The sequence below is a fragment of the Sinohyriopsis cumingii genome, chromosome 15, assembly GCF_028554795.1.
Source record: "Sinohyriopsis cumingii isolate HCF-2022 chromosome 15, ASM2855479v2, whole genome shotgun sequence".
Classification (NCBI taxonomy): Eukaryota; Metazoa; Mollusca; class Bivalvia; order Unionida; family Unionidae; genus Sinohyriopsis; species Sinohyriopsis cumingii.
Genome location: NC_142975.1, coordinates 76,922,059 through 76,947,634, shown reverse-complemented (window position 1 = coordinate 76,947,634; position 25,576 = coordinate 76,922,059). Strand labels below are relative to the sequence as shown.

General features: G+C 34.1%; 1 protein-coding gene across 1 annotated transcript in view; it reads left to right on the top strand.

Moving 5' to 3' along the window:
- Positions 1-25,576, top strand: part of LOC149782112 (uncharacterized) — a 108,186-nt gene that overhangs the window by 56,537 nt on the left and 26,073 nt on the right. The window contains exons 9-14 of the mRNA XM_089933551.1: positions 3,554-3,640; positions 12,541-12,651; positions 13,868-13,978; positions 14,419-14,559; positions 21,941-22,048; positions 25,501-25,527. Of these exons, the coding sequence (XP_089789677.1) occupies positions 3,554-3,640; positions 12,541-12,651; positions 13,868-13,978; positions 14,419-14,559; positions 21,941-22,048; positions 25,501-25,527 (585 nt within the window). The remainder of the gene's footprint in view (positions 1-3,553; positions 3,641-12,540; positions 12,652-13,867; positions 13,979-14,418; positions 14,560-21,940; positions 22,049-25,500; positions 25,528-25,576) is intronic.

Genomic DNA, 25,576 nt, shown 5'->3' with positions numbered 1-25,576 from the left:
AAACTATTAAAAAAACCCAGACTTAACTCATTCAGAAACAAAATAAATTTAATGACAAACAAAAGCTGAAGGCTTAGTTCGCAGACATAGAGAGATTAACTCGATAAACAAAGGGACCTGGTGTAACTGGCTGCATTAGAGTGATCAGATCATGTCTTTATGTCTGAGTTTAATAATATAAAAAGTATGCAACACAGAACACAAACATTTTACAATGAAAATTGAATCAAAAAAATAATTGCTTATTGAAGATGAGGAAAATAATACAATTATTGCAGGCATTATGGATTGATTCCAAAGACAAACAATGTACTTGACCGCTGTAGTGCCATCTTCACTAGCCAACATTCTGATATGTTGACTCTACCTACACCTTGGCAGATTGAGCAGATATTTCCTTGCTTTGGGTCTGTGAATTTCATTGGATGCAGCAGTAAGCTACAAGCCCAACATCCAATCAAAATTAAGTTGTTCAAATTTTAACACTGTTCCCACATGATCAAGACAAGGGCAGCACACAACTTGAATGGACTCATAAACAAGCCATTTTTCACTGCTGGTATGTGTTGTACAAATACAAATACACTCAAATACACCTGTAATGGCTTCTCTTTGGCATGTAGTCACACTTTCAGTGTTAAACTTATATAGTATCCTTTTGAAATCAACTGATTCTACTATTACCGGCCTATGTACTGCTGTTAACTGTTACATGCTATTGGTTAAATGTCATTACATACTAAGGGAGGCAACTCACAAAATCCAACTGATGTTGCTAGGACAAAGCACAAAAATATCTGCTTGATCTTAATGGAATGAAGCAGAATGTGATTGCTTGGATTAATGTCTATGAAAGAGAAAGTGGAGTCCTTAAATTAGTATTGTTTCATCTTTAATCCTGTTGAATAAACCTTGAAAACGGATCATCTTGTACATAGGTGTCATGGGGAACTACATTTTATTGGCAGAAAGGTCAACTCGAGAGAGGTTTTGCTGTACATGATTACATCTCAGTGAAAATAACGAAAACTAGGTTACCTAATTTGCCTGCTTGAGTGACTTTTCATGCATTACAGTTGCTGCATCTTGGAACCTTTATTGGGTGCACTTGTTGACATGTAGATACATGTACACCTCAAATCTGCTATACCAAAAGGAGGTCGGTTTGATGTATTTTTCAGACTTGAGTGACTTGATATTTTCAGCTTTTTGTTTGTTGCATCCTCAGTGTCTTGGAATGTATTTCACCTGGCTTTTTGAAAATTGGTATATATAATTGAAAATAACTCAGCCACATAAAAAGTAGGTCATTGTGACCATTGAGTAACTATTGCATTTTTAACTTTTCTTTCATTAAACTGCCGTTACGACACTCTTTTTCACCAACACCAATAAAAATTGATCTATGATTGAATCAGAGAGAGGGGCTCCAGGTGGCCGAGTGGTCTAAAGTGCTTGCCTTCACTGATCTCACCTCTGTCTGTTTGGGTTAAAAGTCTCAGGCTCAGCCAGTATTGGATGTGAGAAAGCTGCCAGTAGCTTTCTTTGGGTCGGTGGTTCTTACCAGGGTTTTTCCCTGGATTCTTCCTGCACCAGTTACTCTGGCTGCCAAGTATATTGCAATTGAGGAATGGCATTAAACACAAAAACAACAATAACAACAACAGCATCTGAGAGAAAGTAACTCAACTGAACAAAAGCTAGATCATTTTCAGCAATTTTTAGCAATTCTTTCTGTAACATGATTGTAACCAAATGGCTTTTGGACCGAGTGAATGTAAGTTTTTGAAATGAAAAATAAATATTCATGACAATACATACGTAGGTAGACTCACCAACCCACCCACTACATATGATATAAGACTACCATACCAGATATGTTATGAAAAGGTTCATATATAAAAAAAATATGAATATGGTTCATACATTCGCAATATGTATGTATGTATATATATATATAATGAAAAGTGTATGATTCACAGAATCATATGAAATAAGGGCATTCGCATGGTTCATACAACCATATGATACCCCAAAAAATGAGTATGGTTCTTATACCATATAATACAAAGAAAAATAAGGATAGTTCATACTACCATATGTCCTTGTAAATGAAATGTAGTGTATACTGTCCTTGTTCAGAGTTTGGAATTCATTTCACTATTCCTTGACCTTCTCCAGAATTACAAAATCCTATGCCCCGGAGAAACAAGCATGGTTCTTACAACCATATGTCCTTGTAAACGTAACACAGTGTATACTGCCCTTATTCAGAGTTTGGAATACATGTCACTATTCCTTGTCCTTATATAGAATCCAGAATTCCTTTCCTACATGTCCAGTCATGTAGTAACAGATAAAACGGCAGTTGAATTTAGTTCAATGGCTATGCTGCTGCAGTGCCATCACATTTCTGGTTCTTCCTTCCCATCCTTCCATCAAGCTATGAATATACCAGGCTAGTCATAATAACAAATAAACTAAATGCAGAGAGGAAATCCATAAATACCACATTGTTTTATGTCAAAATGAAGCCCTTAGGGATGAATTATAACAGACCAACAATTTTCTAGTCTTTTAAATTCGAAGAATGTCAGATAAAGACAGTATATTAAAGGCAAACATTTAAATATATATATTAGGTTACAAAATTGACTTGTATATTATTTATGACATACACCTATGGCATTTAATGGGAGGCATTTAATATTTATATATATATATATATATATATATATATATATATATATATAAATAAGCTTACACATTTGACTTGTATTTAATTTATCATATACCCCTGTGGCTGTAGTAAGTCATAAGAGTATTGACACTCCTTGACAAGATCCAAGTGATCATTGTGTTGCATAAGATATGTCTCCCATAAATACAAAAAAACATTCCATATGAACAATTTACAAATCCATATGGACCAGGGGTAAAGTTCCTGTGGACTTTGTGTTATATTAGTATCTCACAGCGAGCAACCTATGGCGAGATGCACCAGTCACCCAAAAAATGAAAAAAGAAATAAAAAATTAACTACCCTAGGTAATACTGTATGCGTCTAAGAAACCATTTACTCAAATCGTTATAAGGCATTACCAAATTATTTTTGCATCTTGGACCCTGTTTTAGATTGGTATGTGGATGCATCCTAATGAGATTTATTTAACCACACTTGTTAAATGTGACCATATATTCATGCTTGAGCTACTTTTTTATTTTAGCAAACTCTTCATTGCATCCTCAGTATCTGAAACCCTATTTGATCTACACTTATAAAATTTGTCTTGCTTTAAGTTGGGGCAAGTGGACAGAATTAGAACACAGCACATGATATAGTCTTGACCTGGAAAAAAGAGGTAACTTTCTCGGTAATATAATAATAAAAATTATAAATTTAATCTCAGTTACCCAGTAGAATTTGCTGAATTTTGAATGCTTTGAAGTTCAGCTTTTGAGAATAATCTTCATTTAAGAAAATCAGAACGTATTTTGCATTAAAAGTAACATCATTTGTTAGGTAGTTATTTTTTACCATTTCTTGAAACAGGTTTTGAGCCTTTAGACTCAGTAGTGAGTAGTCAAGATGAATCAAGTGAACAAGGCAAAGAGGAGGCACAGCCATTTTTATCATATGGTAAGAATTAATTTAATTGACCTAAATGGTAAATTTCTCTCAGTCTTTATGCCTTTGCTGTATTTTATCAAGGGACATGTGCAGTAAAATATTTGTACATATTTGAACCTTTTAAACTTCAAAACATTTGGTTGGAAATTTAATAAATTCCCTGACTGTTCAATTTGTAACATCATGTAAACATCATTAGAGGTTGCATTCAGTTCAGACAACATGGAATATTAACCTATAGATGTAAGTTTGGGTTAGTTGACTTGCTTAGAGAACATTTTGTGACTGGGTCTTGTTCTGTAGAAGGAAGACAAATTTCTTGGTCACATAATAATTAGATTTGACAGGACCTATAAATCTCAGACTAATTCACCATGTTGTTAGGAGGTTCCAGGTATTGTTGATGTATTATATACTATATGAAAACTCCATTACACAATTTAAGTACACACTTAAAAGTAGCAGTCATAGTTAATTAGTGAAACAATTATTCAATGTATCAACTCACAGTGAGTAATTGAGATGAATCAGCTGGACAGTGGAGTTGCAGCCATTCTTATTACCCAATCACATTAGGAAATTGCTGTCAGAAAGATAATCTGTTTGTGTGTGCACACACACACACACACACACACATATATATATATATATATATATATATATATATATATATATATATATATATATAAACAAAGGGAAGTAACCCCTACAGAAATTTCTCATGGATTCCATATGGAATACTTCAGGAATCAGTATGGAAGGGATATGGACTGAAAAACTTATGGAATCACACCATTTATTCCACATCAGTTCCGTAAGTACTTCACAGCCAGTGAAAATGACATATGGAATAAAGTTGCAACTTTAATCCATGAGCACTTTTTTCCACATGGAAGGCAGGCTCATGCATTATAGCATCATGGAAAATACCCTCTGAAGAATTAATAACCTAAACTATCTGATTCAAATAGAAATATTGGTGGAAGTTAGAGTACATGTATATGTCAATGTAGCTAATGTGGAAGGATGAATATATACTTATATAAATTGAAGAAAACACATACTGTCAGTTTTCTTTAATTTATTTCCACAGATGTTTAAAAACAGACAAAGACATGACCAAAAAATGTAGAGAAAATCTAAAAATGATCAAATATTAATATCTTTTAGTACAAGCATAGATGAATCTTTGGACTTAAAAAATTTGGTGCAAGGTGGATTTTGGACTTGATTTGATGTTTACTCTGAAAAATATTTTTTATTGCTTCCTATTAAAATATGCTCTACAAAAATCATACCCTAGTGAAAATGTGACTAAAATTTCAGCAAAATCATAGTGAAATTTTTTTGACAGTCACTTAAATGTCCTTTTCTCACTAAAATTATGGTGTTTTAGGAGATTTTACCAAAATTTCTGAAAATATCAGTGAGAATGTGTGATTGAAATTTCACTGAGAGTTTGTCAAAAATTCTGAAAATATATTGTTTAATGTCATTTGGATTTAACTACCCTCAAACAAGTTTTCTTGTTTTCTGTTTTAAAACAGAATTTTGTTTTTCTCCTGAACTGAATCTGATTTTCCTTGATATGAACCCTTTTTTAATATCGTTTCCAAAACTTTTTTTATAATAATGCTGGATCCTGTCCCATTCCACAACAAGCTTTCTAATAAGTATTTGTTCCTTTTATTATTTAACAGATGATCGCTGTAAAGAGCTTTCTGATTGGTCAAAATTTTGTACTTGCCCAATGAATCATCACGTAACGGAAACTGATGGGAATAAGCATGCTTGCTAAACATGGCAATTCAAATTTTTTATTGGGATACGAGTTTGAATAACTATTTGAAAAGTGTATGGCAATGAGAATAGCTTGAATCAAAGTCGATGGGAACATAATTGGTCTATCTGTATGAAAACTGAAGTCCAGGACTAGCATTTTGCTTTTTGTGCCATAAAGAGCTTTACAGTAGTGGCTGACGTGCTAAATATGACAAGGAATTGAACCAGAATGATTTCGAAGTTATATAACTCAAAACTGATTAACTTAAAGAAGTTAAGGTGGAATTGTTGCCAGATACCCATGTCTATTAAAGATATTCATAGCTTTGCTGAGTTTTCTTGGCCTACAAGTAGAATCATCCTTCAATATTGTGTTTGGTATTATCACTTATATTATCAAATTATTCTTGGTGTGTTAGAATTCAGTGTAAAATAAGAGTAATTATATCATGATAACCTTTTTTCACTGCAGCTTATGGAACAAGGACTAATTCAAGAGACCACAACAGCATCATAGTTTGTACATTAATCAAAAATCAAGTCTGCAGTACAACACTGACATAAGGCAGGCTCCTAGCATTTCTTCATTTCATAATCAATGTCTCAAATGGATGCTTTTCTGTAATTTTGCGTCATTTGCACAGTTGAATTTTTCAATGCAGATTAATATTTTATATTGTGCATATGTTTATGTGTTCACAGATGCCTGTGAATATGTTCCTGGCTTGATACTTTGATTTTTAAAATCATTTATTTAGTGTCAAGCCAGACTCTTCACAACATGTTGTATATACTGTATATATTGTACATAACATATAGAAGGTCTCAAGGTAGATTAGTTCTGTAACTAATTGAGTTACCTTCTTTAAATAAAGTCTTTATTATTACTATTATTATTATTTATATTAACTCCCATATCTCTTGCCTTGGATGTCATATAATTACAACATCTGTATAATTTTTTTCATGGACACTGAAATATCACCTTGGTTAATAAAGTCCTGTTTAATTCATATCCATTATTTATTTGAAATGCTTTTGAAATGTCTGAAAAACTACTGAAACTTCAGTAAAGTACTATATAATGATCAAAATTTTAGTGAAATCTCACGAAAAGTTTTAGTAAACTCTCACAAAACTTTCAGTGAAATGTTAGAGTTCTTGCCAAAACTTAAGTGAAAGTTTTGGGCAAAATGTTTGTGAGGTTTATGAACTATTTACAAATTCCATATGGACCATTTACAAAGTCCATATGGTATATTTCCAAATTCCATATGGACTATTCACAAATTCCATATGGACTATTGCCAAAGTCCATATGGATTATTCACAAATTCCATGTGGATTATTGCCTAATTCCATATGGAATTTTAATTTTATTCAATGTGGACAATCTACAGATCTCATGGACTAATTAGCATATTCCATGGGATTTTCCATACGGATCACGTAAGGAATCCATAACATTTCCATATGGAATCACTGAAATCCATAAGAGTGGTTCAGCTTTAGAATCAAAATGTCCATATAGATATTTCTGTAAAAGTACGTATGGATTCCATATCCAAACCATTGTTCCTGCTAGTTGTGCACCCATGTCCCCAATGTTTACCTGTTTCAACTTTTTCTTATCACTTTGAACAGTTCCTCCTGGTAATTTATAATCAATTTTGACAATCCAACAGTTATTTTAAGTGGTATAATAAGTCGAAAGGTTGATATACCTGGTGTATACAACATTTGTTTTTTTCCCAATGAATTTATTCATATTTATGCTCCATTTTAGTGATAATTATTGTCCCGATGACATTGGTCAGCAACACTCAAGTTTTCACTGTTGTAATTGTATTGTTCCATACAATTTAAGTTTATTATGCATTTCTTATGCCATCTTAATATTGCAAGTTTGCGTGTGTATTTGTTGTATGCATTCGTTCATTTTTTTTTTTTCTTTCTTTAGATGTCTGTTGAGTGCAAAAAGTATAGATGCTTTCAAGTTGTTGTGGACAACCATGAGACATGACTGGCCTACATAAAATGTTCTTCCTCACACTGATATAGGTGTGTGTAATGTTCGGTGTGAAAAAAGCAATCTGACAGAATCTTTTAAATGTTAATTATTTATCAGAATTTGGAATCATTGACCAGTTTTATGGAGGACGTTGAAAAGCCGCTCCCACTGCGATGAAGATATCTAAAACAGTGCCTCATCTGTGATCACTTCAAATCCAGTTGAAGCCATGCCAAGTGATTCCACTTGAGATATATTGGAATCACATATGGTAAGCATACTACAGAAAGCTCTGTTGTCTGGAATGTCAGTCAGTGAGTTGGACAAAATTGGGACCATTTTAACTTGGTTTTGACAGTCCATTGGGCACAAGTCCCATTACCTGCCCATGCATGGACTTAGGAACACTGATGCCATTTATGCAAGATTACCCTCTGAGTTTACTGGCTGGCTGGTCCACAAGTTATACATCATTCACAATATGCCATCATTGTAGAGCTTTGGCAGTCTGAATCTGTCGTCTTGGACAGGTGAAATAACTGTACTGGATCAGCATTCCCCAGCCAGACTATGCTGTATGCTGCACATGATGCGATTGGCTCAACTAGGTATCCAATGGGAAGAATTTTTTATGCATCACTGGCTCATAGAATGTTACCTGCTGCAGGTTGTATAATAGGTCAGAACCCAGTCAGTGAGGGATGTGATGGGGATTAAAATCCCAAATAATCAGGCATTTTATAGAAGAATTGTCAAGTGGGTGGTGGAGGTAGTCAGAAAACTTGGATACCTGTGTTTCTACTCCAGACTATTTTTGCTTATGAAAACCAATGGAAAATTGAGACCTCTAAGAGACCTGAGCAGACTTGGCCTGTTTATTATTGCCCTGAAGTTCAAGTTGGAGATGGCAAGGTTCAATTCATACTTCCTTATATCTATTCACTGTGCTCTGACTGGAACTGGGTAGTGTAACAGTTCAGCACTCTTCTATTTGTTCTCAGTCTTATTCCTTGAGGTCTTCAACAAGACATTTAATTGCATCATATCACAATTCCTCCTGCACTGGTGTGCCTGGACAATATGCCGCAAAACCATAAATCACATAAAGGGCACCATGTACCACTGACAGACCTTCTAAAGGTGGAAACACCATCAAGTCAATATTTGTATCGATAATGTGTCATATCATAGGCTGTGTATGGTAAATTATATCAATACCTGGCACAGGTGTATCATTTCACCGCTAATAAACATACAAGTCCAACACATCTCAGACAGGTCTAATGTCCTGTCTGACTCATTATCAAGGAGAGACCAACTGCTTCAACTGATTTCTTAATTTGTCAATCTTCCATAGAGTTTGCATGCTGTGGGACCAACTGATGCGAAATCTATTTTCATTGAGATGGAACAACAAACTGCTGATCTTCATTTCTCCATTCCTTTTCTCAGAGGCATGGGCCTTCAATGCTCTTTCAGTCATCTGGGAGGGAATATGGGATTATGCCTTCCCAAGTCCAGAAAATGATAGGCAGGGCATGCAAAGTACCCCATCTCCAGTGAGTTAGATCTGGGATTAACGATCTGTTCAATCAAATGAAGGACATACCCAGGAAAATCATAACAGCTGCCATGCTGGTCAAACAGCCAAGGTTGCCAATATTCTGTGTCCAGATAAACTCCTCCTTCAAGCCTGGGTCTTATCAGGGATGCTCTGTGCAAAAATTAGTTTTGTGCTTTGATTATAGAGAGGATTGTGACAGCTAGACAGTCCTCCACTTTGAATACAAGTGGGGAAGTGGTACTTTTTCAATGCCAGGTGTCATGTTTGCATCCCACGACTCTCAGCCTCCATCCCCAACTGGCTAACTTCTTTCTTTTCCTCACTGAAGATGAGAATCTAGCACCTATTACAGTAAAGTGTTGCCATTCCATGATCTCTGACACATTCAGACATCATGGAAGAGATGATATGGCTGCTTCCTGACTTCTTGTCCAATTTTGACATATTCAGGCCATACCTTGTTCCCAAAATGGAACCTCTCCTGAGTCTTGATGTGGCTCAGCTTGTCTAAGTTCAAGCCCTTGTCTTCCACCTTTTTGAAACAGTTATCATACAAGACATGCATTCTGAAGTGCTAGCTTCAGCTTGCAGGGTGAGTTAGATGCATATGCTGTCTTTGGATTCAAAATACATGAAGTTTGTACCAACAGCTCAGTCATACTATTAATGTAACCTGTTTTCATTTCTGAAAACAGATTACCATTGATTGACAACCAACATAAAACTAACCCCTCTCTTCTCAGTTGACCTGTTAGAGAGAGGCAAAGCTGCAGGATTCAGTACAAGGCAGTAGAAAGCTATCTGAGGTGGATGGAGAATGTTCACAGTGATGATAAAATGCTCTTTATAGCAGATAAAGCAGGAAGGCAAGATAAAATCCACAAGTGATGCCACTTGGCTAAAGATGGGTAGTTCAGTATATTCTAAACTCTCATAGGATCAGGTACAACTCACAAAGAAGTATGAAATACAAGCAATTTCCACAAACCTGGACCCTGAATGTCCAAATGTAATGTTTCAGTTTCAGACATAGTGGAATCAGTTGACTGTCGTGTACAGTCTACTTTCTGTAGCTTTTTTTCTTGACCTTGAAAAGGAAAGAGCTGAATCGTGTCAGGCTAGTGGTAGCTAACCAGACAGTTATCACTTCCCAGTCATAACAGCACAACCTCAGCCCCAGGTGTGACCTTGCAACTTGAACTGGTTTACTAGGAAAACTCAGAATCTAAGGTAATAGCCAGGTGTAGGATCCCACAGGTGTTGCCCACACTTGTGTATAAATGCTTAATCTTTCATTGTGCTAACATCATAATAGGAGAAGCTCATCCTTTCATTAGAGTAATCATCTTGTCCTACATGGTAACAAGGGTAGAGGTTGGATGGTGAGTTATTTCCTCACTTACCTATTCTCCAGATGTTAATGTAATCAGGTAATATTTATGATGGAGGAAGGAAAGTTTTTCATAAATTATGTTTCTTCTGAAATACATGCCTGATCACATTACTATCAGTTCCTCCATTCCTGCAAATGTAGGTATCCTGTTAAAGGTTTTGCTTAAACCTAAATTGTTGAAAAACCAGGATATACGTAGGAGCCATGTGGGAACAAGGGGAGTTAATCTATAAGAGTTAGTGTTCTTTATCAATGTGATGCATAGATGAAAAGAGTGATTTCCTAATTGGTAAGTATTTTTTGAGAATCATAATTTACTTTTAAAAAATCCTTTTTTGCTGAGGATAAATTATTTCGCCTGTATATTATACATTAAAAACATATTGTTCAGTATCAATTTTTTTTATACAGTTTAATATTTTGATGGATTTCCATGGTGTTTCTTGGACATTAAGCAGGGTTGCTTGAGCAGCAATCATCTCGAAAACCCTTTAGTTACTACTACTGCTGCTGAACAGATGGTGATGTTGCCATGAGGTTTTCACAAAAATACTTGTTGTGATGTCTAGTTGATCTGAAATGAAAATGATGCCTGTCAGACATAAAATATGTCCATGATGGTCAGCCTGAACATCTTTATTATCATTACATGCAACTCCAAAATGGATGTTCATAACCATATGAGATAGTCACCAAAAGATTGCTGTCTTGTGAGCTTAAATGAAAGTGTTGCCGACTTTGACATCCACTATGACATGGCATCTGTCTTGAAAATACCATGGTCACTACTGTATGGATGGTCATATCAGCAAGGAGTTGTCACTAAAACACTTCTTAATGACAGTGGCACACATCGGACTTAGTGTAGGATAATCATAACACTATTGCTGTCACAGTGTTATGTATATTTAATTTAATTGTTTATTTCTTTGTTTTAGAAAATTTGTTATTTCATTACATGCTATTATAATGTAACATTGTATGCTGGCCTTGACCTTGTCCAAAATTGAGTTCATTTCTGCTTGACCTGATTGACTTTTTTATTTTATTTTATTTTGTGTCAATAACTAAAACATAGCTAAATTATTCTCTCTGTTTATGGGCTTAATATCTGGATCATTATTAATAGAAGAAGTAAGTATGTTTATTTGGGTCTAAGTTTTGGAATTTCCTGAGTGTAATCCAGGTTATGGTTTTGATTTTGTAAACATCAGGATCATTCTTGAAGGTTATTTTCCATTAGGTAATTTTTTTTAGAAAATGCTAATTGTGACCTGAGATCAAGTGGAGAACTATATAATCTTGTAATTGTGAGGACTTGGTCTTTGTGCTTTAACATCTAGCACTTTCAAGTTGTATATTATATGTTGTGACCAGTAGTTTTGGGCTGGAATCTTTTTTGTTCAAATTATTGAATTCGAGTGATTATTTTCTCTAGAAATACGAAAGTGCTCAGATAAAATTCTTGGATAAAGACATTCACTGGAATTTATACTGAATTCAAACCTGGAATTATATTACTGAGATCCAACAAAAGACTGTTGACACATCAACACTCTATAAGCTATCACAGACAAGTCATCACCTTCATTTTTTTTGATTTTGGACTTGTACTGAGTTTTATTCAGGACTTTAAATTATTCGGACTTGTGTCTTTAATTATTGGATTATTTTGGTATTTAATTCACAATACCATAAGTTCTTTTTTCTCATTTTGACTTTGTATTCTAGGGAAATAAATTGTTAAATTTTACAAAGCTTGTTTTTCACCCGTTTCTGTTACTTATTTTAAGAGCATAGACTCATAACAGCTGGTAGTTGGAGGGTCAGTTTTGATGGTAATGCAGGACAACAAAAAAAGCAGTTGTACACCCCATAGGTATGACTTTAAACAGAAGTCTTTATTATTATTGTTACATATTTACTCTGCAGTGGCAGCAGGGACTTCTTGCCTGTATTTGTTCATCATTTCTAGATAGATTCTGAGCATGATTGCAAACCCCTCCCCCCAAAAAAATGCTGAACTCAGAGCCATGCACCTTTTTATGGTAGAGTTGTGAAACTTTGTAGCCAGTTATGTTGCCATTACTGAAGTATTCTTCATTTGTTTACAGTATGTACTGTTCTGTTTTTTTATGATGCCTGCATATTCTTTTCAGCTGGATCTGAAGATTGCTGTGATGATTCAAAGAATCCTGCTGGTAGTCAGAATGAAGGTGATAGCGTACAAGCTGGTGGAACCAACATGCAGTCTCTGGTAGTAGAAAATGGTATGTATTTCTCTGAAAACCCTTTGCTGCACAGCAATAGGCATATTCATTCAGTCCAATTCATCATTTTTTATCTGTCCACCCATCCATCCATCAGGTCTAAACTCCTGTGTTTGCTCAATCACACAACAAACTGTTGTGCTGAAGACTTGTGTACTGGCATAAGTAGATGATTCTAATACATTTTCAAACTTTCTGTTATTAAGGACATTTTGATGGACAGTGGGGGCACTGGGTGGCTGAGTGGTCTAAGGCACTGGTCTTTACAGATCACTGACATCTCACCTCTGCATGCATTCAAGCCTTGGCTTGGCCATCTTTGGTATGTGAGCTTGCCAGTAGCTTCCTGTGGGTTGATGATTATTCTCAGAGATTTTACCAGGTTTTTCTGCCAAATATACTGGCCATTGTGTATAGCCTGTCATGTGCTGAAAATGGCATTAAACTTGGACAGTGTCTATTTATGTTAATTTTGTCCTTTTATCTTGCCTGTAGTTAGTGATAATGGTATGCAGTCCTTTTATATTGCCTTTAGTTAGCGATAATGGTATGCAGTCCTTTTATCTTGCCTGTAGTTAGTGATAATGGTATGCAGTCCTGTTATCTTGCCTTTAGTTAGCGATAATGGTATGCTGTCCTTTTATCTTGCCTTTAGTTAGTGATAATGGTATGCAGTCCTTTTATCTTGCCTATAGCTAGTGATAATGGTATGCAGTCCTTTTTATCTTGCCTGTAGTTAGTGATAATGGTATGCAGTCCTTTTATCTTGCCTGTAGTTAGTGATAATGATATGCAGTCCTCAGATAAATCTCATTTACACAGAAATGAAGGTATATTGATTCAGTTCTATTCATCATAGACTTTCATATGTATATAATAACAAATTCTTAATATGATTGGTTACTTCTTGTACAATTTTAGTAGTTCTTTGCAGTCTACAGTGTCTACAGTGAAACGTTTGAGTTGTAAGTGTTAATTTAGGTTTATTATATGTAGAAAGCAGATTAATATTTGTGTCTGTGGCTTTTGTATGGATAATATGATGGAACTTAAATTTCATTTGTGTTTTGACATGTTTTATTTATGCAGGAACTTGGATCTTTTTGTATTTAAATTTCACTTCTGCACTTTGATAAGCATTTTTTTTATTTTTGTTTGTTTAGTATTAATGAAACTTCTGTTCAGTTTTACAATAATGAACACATATTCTTTTCAGATGGATCAGAAGGTGGCCATGGTGCTCCGAATAATCCTGCTGGTGGTGAAACTGATGATGGTAGCGTACAAGCTGGTGGAGCCAATATGCAGTCTCTGGTAGTACACACAGGTATGCATTTCTGTGGAAAAAAGGTCTGACATGCAGCAATTTATTTGGTCCTCTTCATTTTATCTGTCCATTCAGCCATGCATTAGCTCTGAGCTTATAAGTTTGTACACTAGCAGTAGGAATACTCTTTATACTTGGTGCAGATATTGTCCCTACATCACAGGTAACATCTGAGGCTGCATAAAGGGTCCTGCAGCTTTACTTCTCTTGACTGATTGATCAAGGAGAGGTACTTGATAGTTATTGTTGATTGACAAGTGACAGTGAGCTGTCCTTAGGAACGAACAAGACTGTATCAACAGAACAACTGAATCATCAGAATAGAACTTTATGTAGTTCAGATCTGTGAATATCATATGTAATTCTACTAATATGTTGCTATTACTGCGATAATGTCTGTGATGTTCTGTTTACAATAATTACCACAATATTCTTTTCAGCTGGCTCTAAAGGTTGCTGTGTTGATCCAAAGAATTCAGCTGGTGATCAGGGCGAAGATGATAGCATACAAGCTGGTGGAAGCAGTATATATAGCATACAAGCTGGTGAAAGCAGTATACAGTCTTTGGTAGTAGACCATAGTATGTATTTCTCTGAAGAAAAACTCAACTGTAGTGAAACAGGCATATTTATTCATCAATCTTTTATGTGTCCATCCATCCATTAGGTTGAAACTTTTGTATTTGCACAGTTTCACAAGAACTATTTGTACTGATTTGTGTACCTAGGCTGACATGTAGATGACATGAATACATTATTAAACTTTATCTTATTAAGGACATTTTAAAGGACAGTGTGGGTCCTAGGTGGCTGAATGGCCTAATGTACTTGCATTTACTTATCATGGACATTTCGCCTCTGCATTTAAGTCAATGTTGGGTATGTGGGAAAGTTTGCCAGTAACTTCCCATGGGTAGGTCGTTCTTCTCAGGGTTTTCCCCTGTTCTTCTACTACTAAATATACTAGTTACCATGTATAGCCCCCATCATGTGCTGAAATATGATGTTAAACCCACAAGATCAAACTTGATACACAGTGGCTCTTTTTTTTTATGGCTCTTTTTTTAACTTTGTCCTTTTATCTTGCCTGTAGGAAGTACAAGAGAGCTTATGCTATAATCTTGGTATGGTCAGGGTTGATGTAGGTTGGAGTAAATAGTAGATTTAAATTGGTGTTTAAGGTATTGTTAATAGCTTGTAGTAAGGAACCCTGCATTTAAATTTTGTTATACTACTGTAAATGTTGAATAGCATATTCCTGCCACTTTTGCTTGCTTACACAGTTTGTAGTAATTCATTGGTAATTTATATTGACACTATTGCTTGCTTCTGATACAGTTTGTAGCAGTTCTTCGCAATTTATATTGACACTATTGCTTGCTTCTGATACAGTTTGTAACAATTTGCAATTTATATTGACACTTTTGCTTACGTCTGAGAGTTTGTAACAATTATTTGCAATTTATATTAACACTGTTGCTTACGTCTGATAGTTTGTAACAATTCTTTGCAATTTATATTGACACTGTTGCTTACGTCTGATAGTTTATAACAATTCTTTGCAATTTATATTGACACTGTTGCTTGCTTCTGATACAGTTTGTAACAATTTGCAATTTATATTGACAGTATTGCTTATTTCTGATACAGTTGGTAGTAATTCTTTGCAATTGACAGCTCAAAGGCCTTTCATATTTGTACAAATGTTATCAATCAGCCACATTTGCTAAAACAAAACTACCTGATAATAAAGGTATTGAACATAATTTTACCAAATTTGACAGAAACCATCCTGACTTTTTAAAAACATTCAATTTTGTTGAATTCTGCTATCAAATATGGTCAGAAAATTAATTAGATAAAACCTTCAAGCAACTGTTCATACCCAATCTGCACCATGGAAGAAGTTTTGTTAGAAAGTATCCTAAGAACCTAAGCTTTTTTACAAACTGCTCTTGCATTCAGCCATAAGGCAAATAAAATCCAAGTGAATGCTTTCAGAGCTACTTAAGCTTTTTGTTGATGGACTGCTGTGAAACTTGGTAAATATTATTCTCTATATCTGATGATGTGTTTATTGATAAATCACTCTGTCCCTACAATTTTTTTCTCACCTATTCAGGTCAGGTAATCCTTAGGTATGACCCTGCATTCATCATTTGTTATCCATATGAAAACTTTTGGTTATTATTACTATGAAGACTATGTACTGGATCTGATTTCAGTCAGATCTGGAATAGAGATTTAAGATCTCAGATGATTTCAGTTAGATCTGGAATAGAGATCTCAGATGATTTCAGTCAGATCTGGAATAGAGATTTAAGATCTAAGATGATTTCAGTCAGATCTGGAATAGAGATTTAAGATTTTAGATGATTTCAGTCAGATCTGGAATAGAGATTTAAGATCTAAGATGATTTCACTTATGAAGAAAATGTACACATAATGATAACAATTTATAATTGAAAAATAAAAATGTTGCAAGTAACCTTCTAAGCTGATACAACAACTGGCTGTGAGTTTGTAAAATTGTAAGTAATGCATGGTTAGTAGACAAAGAGATAGTAACTGACGAAACATTTCGTTGAGATGTATTTATGTTAGAGACAATGCACACTTGCAGGCTAGCATTAACAATGAAAAATAGAGAAAATTTTTATATAAACTATCCTGGCATAAAGATGTTTACATTTTTAGACCAAAAGAGCTTTTATAATCCCTAGTTCTTATACAAATACATTCAGTGCATGAAAAGATAAAGAAATATTTCATACATATAAATATACTTGAAATCACTATGAAGGCCCTGTATTTTGTCATATATTTACATGTAGTGAGATATATATACAGTGCAACACCACTTTTTCTTGCTCTGTTATAACACAAATTCAAATATAACACAGTTGTGGCACGACTTCTGTAATTCAATGTGACATGCATCATTTTCTTTAGCTGACTTGGTTATAACATGGTTTGGTCTATTACACGGTTGGGTTCTATGGACCCCAGTCACCATGCTATAGCATGGTCACCCTATGTATATGTGTGTGTGTGTGTGTATGTATATATATATATATATATATATATATATATATATTAAGCTACTCTTCTGAAATCTTTACTTGAAATCCACTCAGCACACAGGAGAATTTGTTTCATAGTAGTAGTATCCACTGAAAATAAAGAACTTATAAAGTATAATGTGAACAAAAGAAAAAATAAAGAAAAAAAGAAAACATAAAATAAATGTTTATGAATCTTGTCAAAATTACATATGTATAATGACGTGAATGAAAAACTACATAAGCCAGATTGCTCACTTTAAATTATTTAATCTAAGACCTCATCTCTGCTGGCAACATTTCCTGTTTTATTTAATCTTTTAAAAACAGAACTGGTTTTAAGATGCTATAAACCTGACATTCAAATCTTAACATAATTTCAAAATATGCTTATTTACAAAAAAATTCTATCATATAAGTTGTCTGCTTTTTGATGGGGAAAAATAGATGATAAAATACAATTTGTGATTCAAGCAATTTTTCTTGATATACCTTAACCTGATAAATTCCAAGTAAATTTCACCTGTTTCTTGACTTTCTGTATTACTTTTGCAGACATGGTAGACAACAAAATCAAAGTTTGATACATGCCTTTGCTATACTGCTAATAGTGGCCTTGCAAAAGGTCTGTATTGTACAACCCTAAATATTATATATATATATATATATATATATATATATATATATATATATATATATATATATATATATATTTGGTTAATGAATTAACACAGTCATCACAGATTTCTGCACTGTCAATGAAAAGAAAAAAGATGTTATACATCAGAAATGTGAATTATGGTTTCATTTTTTTTGAGAGATTAGTAATTTATCGCTTCAGTTGAATTGAAGATATTGTTTGTATGTGTCACTTGCCTAATCAGCTTGTAACTGAATCAGTTCAAAAAGAACTTCAAAAATTGCTTCCCCTTCAGGCAAAAATATGATTGGTCCTGAATGAAAATTGTACAGATTGAACCACAAGCATGAATGCACTATTATGAATGAGATTGAAATCATACCTACTATAGCTTCACTGTGTCAAAGTCTCTTATTTTATTTGTGTACTTCACTGAGCTTATGAACACACTGACTTGTAAATATACAGATGACTTTTTTGCCTATTTTTTATTCAGTTGTGTTTTAATTGGTAAGTTGAGAGCATTCTTCTGACATTTGTTTCAAGATCAAAAGTCCTGTAATGAACATGAAAACAGAAACAAATCCTATGATTTTTGTTATCAAACAATCTATGAATGTACCTGAACAATACATTAAATGAAAAATTATAATGGATTTATCCAAACTTAACATGTGGGTACATCTTGAAAGTATCCGAGATAAGTTCAGTGTCCTATCCATATTAGACTCAAGATTTAAAGGCATCACAGAGATTTTTCTACTGCACTAATCTTGTAAACATGTTAACTACAACATATTGGAAAATATTTTTGGTATGCTAAAGTTCCTTAAAAATACCTAAGAAGGTTTAGTATTAACTCAACAGTTAAAATGACTAAAAGGAAAAAATATGACTTCTCATATATTGTCAGTGGAGTGTCAGTTCCTTTGAAAGAATAATTTGTATTCTCTTTAGTCTTTTTGTTATAAACTTTGCAACAAAATATTCTGATTCTGGTGCATGACATTGCAATTTTAAAATGTCAAATTAGTGATAATCACAGTCCAAATTTATTGCCTTTGGCAGACCATTTATTTCATATTTGTTTCAGGGATATCTTATAGCTATTGTATGTCTACCTTTCTACAGATCTTGACATAGGTAATTGTTGTTGTAGGGTTTAACGCCATTTTTCAGAACAAGATAGGCTATACATGGTGGCTAGTATAAATCGTGGAGGAAGAAACCGGGAAAACTCCGGAAAGAACCACCGACCCATAATAAGCTACTAGCAAGCTTTCTCACATACCCACATTGGATGAGCCCGAGACTCAGACACATACAGATAGAGGTGAGATGGCATTAATCAATAATGGTGAGCACTTCAGACCACTCAGCCACTCGGGGTCCTGACACCTGACATGGGTAGTCTTATCAAATCTGAATTTACGTTTAATTTGAGACCGCTCCATTGTCCTAGTTAGAAAGACAATTAGAACATCTGCCTTGGATGTGGGAGGTTGTGGGTTTGATCCCTGGCCAAGTAATACCAAAGACTTGTAAGAGTGGTACTAACAGCTGCCTCGCTTGACACTCAGCATTAAGAGGTTAGTGTTAGGACTGGTCGGCCAAGTGTTAGGATAATGTGACTGGGTGGGACATGATGCTACACATCTGCGACATGATGCTCCAGTGGTAGACATCACTATAAACTGCCACACTGCAGACATCATAGTGATATGACTGAAAATTCTTAAAGCTGTGTTAAAAATTCAAATCACACACGCATTCAGATTTTAATAGTTTTAGAATGCATTCAGATTTTAATGGTTTTAGAAATGCATTTTGATTTAAATGGTTTTAGAAGGCGTTCAGATTTTAATGGTTTTTGAAGTGCATTCACATTTTAATGGTTTTAGAAATGCATTCAGATTTTATTGGTTTTAAAATGCATTCACATTTTATTGGGTTTAGAATGCATTCAGATTTTAATGGTTTTAGAATGCATTCAGATTTGAACGGTTTTAGAAATGCATTCAGATTTGAATGGTTTTAGAATACATTCAGGTTTTAAAAGTTTCAGAATGCATTCAGATTTTAACGGTTTTAGAACTGCATTCAGATTTTAATGGTTTTAGAATGCATTCAGATTTTAATGGTTTTAGAACTGCATTCAGATTTTAATGGTTTTAGAATACATTCAGGTTTAACAATTTTAGAAACATTCAGATTTTAATGGTTTTAGAAACCCATTCAGATTTGATGGTTTCAGAATGCATTCAGATTTTAATGGTTTCAGAATGCATTCAGATTTTAATGGTTTTAGAATGCATTCCAATTTTAATGGTTTTAGAATGTATTCAGATTTTAATGGTTTTAGAAATGCATTCAGATTTTAATGGTTTTAGAACTGCATTCAGATTTTAATGGTTTCAGAATGCATTCCAATTTTAATGGTTTTAGAATGTATTCAGATTTTAATGGTTTTAGAAATGCATTCAGATTTTAATGGTTTTAGAACTGCATTCAGATTTTAATGGTTTTAGAATACATTCAGGTTTAACAATTTTAGAAACATTCAGATTTTAATGGTTTTAGAAACCCATTCAGATTTGATGGTTTCAGAATGCATTCAGATTTTAATGGTTTCAGAATGCATTTAGATTTTAATGGTTTCAGAATGCATTCAGATTTTAATGGTTTTAGAATGCATTCCAATTTTAATGGTTTTAGAATGTATTCAGATTTTAATGGTTTCAGAATCCATTCAGATTTTAATGGTTTTAGAAATGCATTCAGATTTTAATGGTTTCAGAATCCATTCAGATTTTAATGGTTTTAGAAATGCATTCAGATTTTAATGGTTTTATAAATGCATTTAGATTTTAATGGCTTTAGAAATGTATTCAGATTTTAATGGTTTTAGAATGCATTCAGATTTTAGTGGTTTTAGAATGTATTCAGATTTTAGTGGTTTTAGAATGTATTCAGATTTTAGTGGTTTTAGAAATGCATTCAAATTTTAATAGTTTTAGAAATGCATTCAGATTTTAATGGTTTCAGAATGCATTCAGATTTTATATCTATTTTTCTTTCACTCATTTAATTATTTCTCTTTCATATTGTTTGGAACAAAAATGCAAATGCATTTATGGAAGTCAGGTTTTCTGTTTTTGAGTTGGAGGTTTTTGTTATGTGTGCTTCAAGAAAACAATATCATAAGTTGGAATAGTGAAAAATAATTTGATCTGGATTAACTTTCCAAAGTTCTTGATGTTAGATATATAGTGCCATCTTCAAAATAGTTAAGTTTTATATCCATTTATGTAATGCATTTTTAGTTTATTCTGCTTTTGTTTACCATTGTTCTCTTTTGCATTTGTGCTAGTTTTTTATTCACTATGCATTTATCATTTTACTAACATTCATTCTGCATTTAATTTCATCTGTGTTCATTCTACATCTAGTTTGCATTCATTTTGCATTTCATTTTCACACATTCTTCATTCTGTTTGCATTTCACTGGTAAAAGCTACCATTTCAACCGCTCTGGTGGCCTAGTGGTTAGAACATCTACCTCGGATGTGGTAGGTCGTGGGTTCGATCCCCGACCAAGTCATACCAAATACTTACAGAAATGGTACTAACAGCTGCGTCACTTGGCACTCAGCATTACGAGGTTAGTGTTAGGACTGGTCGGTCTGGTGTCAGGATAATGCGACTGGGTGGAACATTATGCTACATGTCTGTGTCATGATGCCCCAGTGCTAGACATCATTATAAACTTCCACACTGCAGACATCATAGCGATATGACTTAAATTTTTTAAAGCTACGTTAAAAATCCAAATCTCACACACACACTCACATGCTACCATTTCAGGATCTGTAACTCCTGGATGACATGTTGAATATAGGATAAGACATTTCTGTTGAGCTTTATACTGCTGGTGAAGAAAGAAAATATAACCTATTTATTAGTGCTTCTCTGATTGATTACAATTTTGTTGATTGGTGTTAGTCAGAGTCCAGTATCATGTCTTTCTTTATAATATTTGCTAAATCCTTTTCTTAGTTTTTTTTTGTTTCCATTATCATCATTTGAAAGCCTAGTGAAAATACTCTTGGTTCAGCAAGACATCGTGTACATATCAATACATGTAGATTATTTATCATCGTTGATTAATTAGAGGAAATTGATGATTGATCATAAAATTTCAACTAATTGCAAACAATGCATCTTAGTACCTTATTTAATATTAATACATTTGTGTTCCAGGAATAACTGAGGACCACAGAAATGAGGTTCTGTTTTGTAAATGCTGTAACCTTCCCTCAAGTAGATGCCGCAGAAAGAAGAAAGACACACCTGTTGGCAAAGTTAATGGTAAGTGTAATCAAGAGTGGTTTATTATGAATCAATGACTTACGTCATTTGCCACCCAACCCAGCCCTTTTCATTGTGTACCAAAATAATGATTGCAGTGAAAGTGCTAAGTCATTTTGGTAACATTAGTGGCAGTCACTGCAGTAGATGCGGTAGGATAATTGATAAAATATAATGTGTAGCAGTTGTAAAGCCACCGCAGGCAGATAATGGTATGTGCAGAGAAGAGAGGTTCATGCTAAAGAAATAACTTGTACCATTTGTCCACCCACCCACCCCTTTTTGATTATCGTCATATCAATGGAGGGAGCATATGGTGTTACCTTTGTCTGATAGCCTCATGTTGTAAGGTAATGTCACACATATTTCAGCTCATTATCTTTTAAAGGTATTTTTAAAAATTAGATTTCAAATTACATTTTCAACCCCTGGAACTTTGGTCTTCATTGAGTCATAAGTATGTATTGCCATGAAACTTTGTAAATAGCAGACAAATCTCAGGCTATATTTTGAATTTAAATATTTCAAAGAACAAAATGCATATATTGATCATTACCAATATGTATTGTTGACTATCCAAAAAGCTAGTCAAAATAATTACAAACCCCAAAACATGAATTTCAATTTCTTTGCATTGATTTCACAACATTTCTCCCACCTGCTCTTGTTTCAATACAAATGCAATAATAATAAAAATAAAACTTCAGCTTCTTGTAAATTTTGCCTTCAGTGAGGAAGGTGGAATGATAGGAAAAGAAGTTTATGTTTTGTTAGTCATTTTAGTACTAAATTGATGATTGTAAATATCAGAAATTATATTTATTTCCATGGAATTCTTGCAAATAAATTAAACATTATCAAAGAAAACAAGTGAAAAATTGGATTACTGTGGCTCAGTCTTTAGCATATTACAATTCATTGGACAAATCCAGTTATGGTAATAAAGAAATCCAATATTTGTATCCAGTATTTCTTCATACAGATGTATGAAAAGAGTCCTTTGGAATGGGAACTGTTGCTAGTTTTTTACTGCAAGCTATTTTCAGAGTGACCATTTTATTTTAAACAATAAATGTTGTAAAGCAATATAAAAAATGTGTTAATATTTTTATAAACTTGTAAATTACTTCATCAGTATTTTTATTGATCTCTCATGTAGGTATGTAAAGTCAGTAGTTTCAATGAATATTTTTTGAGCTTTGTGTGCCCACTTATCCCTATTTTTGCCAACTTCATTCTGTAATGGCTAGAGAGAGAGGACATTTTGCAATTGCAATTATTTTAGGCCTATTTGAACCCTTACTTTTTACAATTAAATGTAATTCAAAGCAGTGCTTAACGTTTGCGTGAATAATGTGACTTCTGGTAAAAAGAAAGATAAAATTAAGGTTCCTACTTAGTAACACATGTTAATAATATGAATGGAATGAGGGAAAAGTTCTGGCAATCAAGATTTACTAACATTCCATTGGGATATTTCAAATACAAATTTGTGTTGCCCATGTTAATGTGGTAGAATCATCCAAGTACTTAGAAACCTATGGGCTACTTGGGCAATTTTAGTGAAGAGTCCCATGCTCTTTGTGTCCTTTAAAATGACTAGATTAAATATACAGTCCATCATCAGATTACATTGAAAAGCAGATGTCTTGGCACCAATGAGATATAAGTAGATTTTGGATAAAATATTGTCCTTCTCATACAAATGTATATAATTCTTAAGCGTTTTTGCAGAGATTAAAAGAACCTTTGCCTAAAAGACTGTCTTCATATGAGTATATGAAGCTAAGCAGGGTGAAGTTAATATTTTTATGTTGTAAATTAAAATGAGTTACAGTCAAGTTTATCTGAATTTCAGTAGTTGTTTTTTTTGTGATGCATGTGGTGTTTTGGTATGTGATCACGTGTCAAATTCAGAACTTATGGGAGAATCTCAGAATGGAACAGCATTTGATTTGAAAAATGTGTGATTTCTAAACCAAAATCATGGAAAAGATGTGGAATTTTTTGTTTTGAGAGCATCAGCCCTGAAAACACCAACAAAAAAACCCCAACAATATAGCTGCTTTTGGATGCATGGTCATATTGGAATGGGGTTTTTATCAAAAGACTGCTTATAAAATCTAGTTTGTCCCAAATAGAAACAGTACTGATCTTCCATCCAGTGTGAAAATCATGCTTTTGCAATTACCCCTAAATGGATGGCCATATGGACATGGAATTTTCACAAAAAGATTTATGATGTGTATTTGCTCATAAATGAAAATGATGCTGCAGGTCTTGCATCCAATATAGGTGCCAGCTAGTTTCTGCACTTGGCAGTTCAAAGGAAAGGTCTTGGTTTCCTAGAATTTTTTCCTTCAGCAGAGTGTCAGTCCCTCGAAGGGACTCTTGTTTGCATTTTTCCAAGAAGGTTTAACAGATTTATATGTAACTGATTAGAAGAATTTTGAGAAAAGTATTCTGGATTAGGCCTTGATACTTACATGAGTTGTAAGTGGGCTGGATTAGGCCTTGATACTTACATGAGTTGTCAGTAGGCTGGATTAGGCCTTGATACATGAGTTGTCAGTAGGCTGGATTAGGCCTTGATACTTACATGAGTCGTCAGCAGGCTGGATTAGGCCTTGATACTTACATGAGTCATCATTAGGCTGGATTAGGCCTTGATACTTACATGAGTCATTAGTAGGCTGGATTAGGCCTTGATACTTACATGAGCCATCAGTAGGCTGGATTAGGCCTTATACTTCCATGAGTTGTCAGTAGGCTGTATTAGGCCTTGATACTTGCATGAGTCGTCAGTAGGCTGGATTAGGCCTTGATACTTACATGAGTCGTCAGTAGGCTGGATTAGGCCTTATACTTCCATGAGTTATCAGTAGGCTGTATTAGGTCTTGATACTTGCATGAGTTGTCAGTAGGCTGGATTAGGCCTTGACACTTACATGAGTCATCAGTAGGCTGGATTAGGCCTTATACTTCCATGAGTTGTCAGTAGGCTGTATTAGGCCTTGATACTTGAATGAGTCGTCAGTAGGCTGGATTAGGCCTTGATACTTGCATGAGTTGTCAGTAGGCTGGATTAGGCCTTGATACTTACATGAGTTGTCAGTAGGCTGGATTAGGCCTTGATACTTACATGAGTTGTCAGTAGGCTGGATTAGGCCTTGATACTTGCATGAGTTGTCAGTAGGCTGGATTAGGCCTTGATACTTGCATGAGTTGTCAGTAGGCTGGATTAGGCCTTGATACATGAGTCGTCAGATCCAAGTCATTTAAAAAATATTTTGTTGACATGGTTGGAGATAATGCAGCTCTTTTATCCAGGAATTTTTTAATGAAATTAGTGAAATTAGATGACAGAAGATCATGAATAAAAAAATGAGAACATTATTAAATATAATAGAAATTATAACAATATAGTGAAATGTATTTTATCTTTTTTATAGGGATAAGACAGATAGCTCAGTTTCTAGGTAAGTGTTAATTTAGTGCTAATGAATGGTGCATCAAATGTGAGATGAT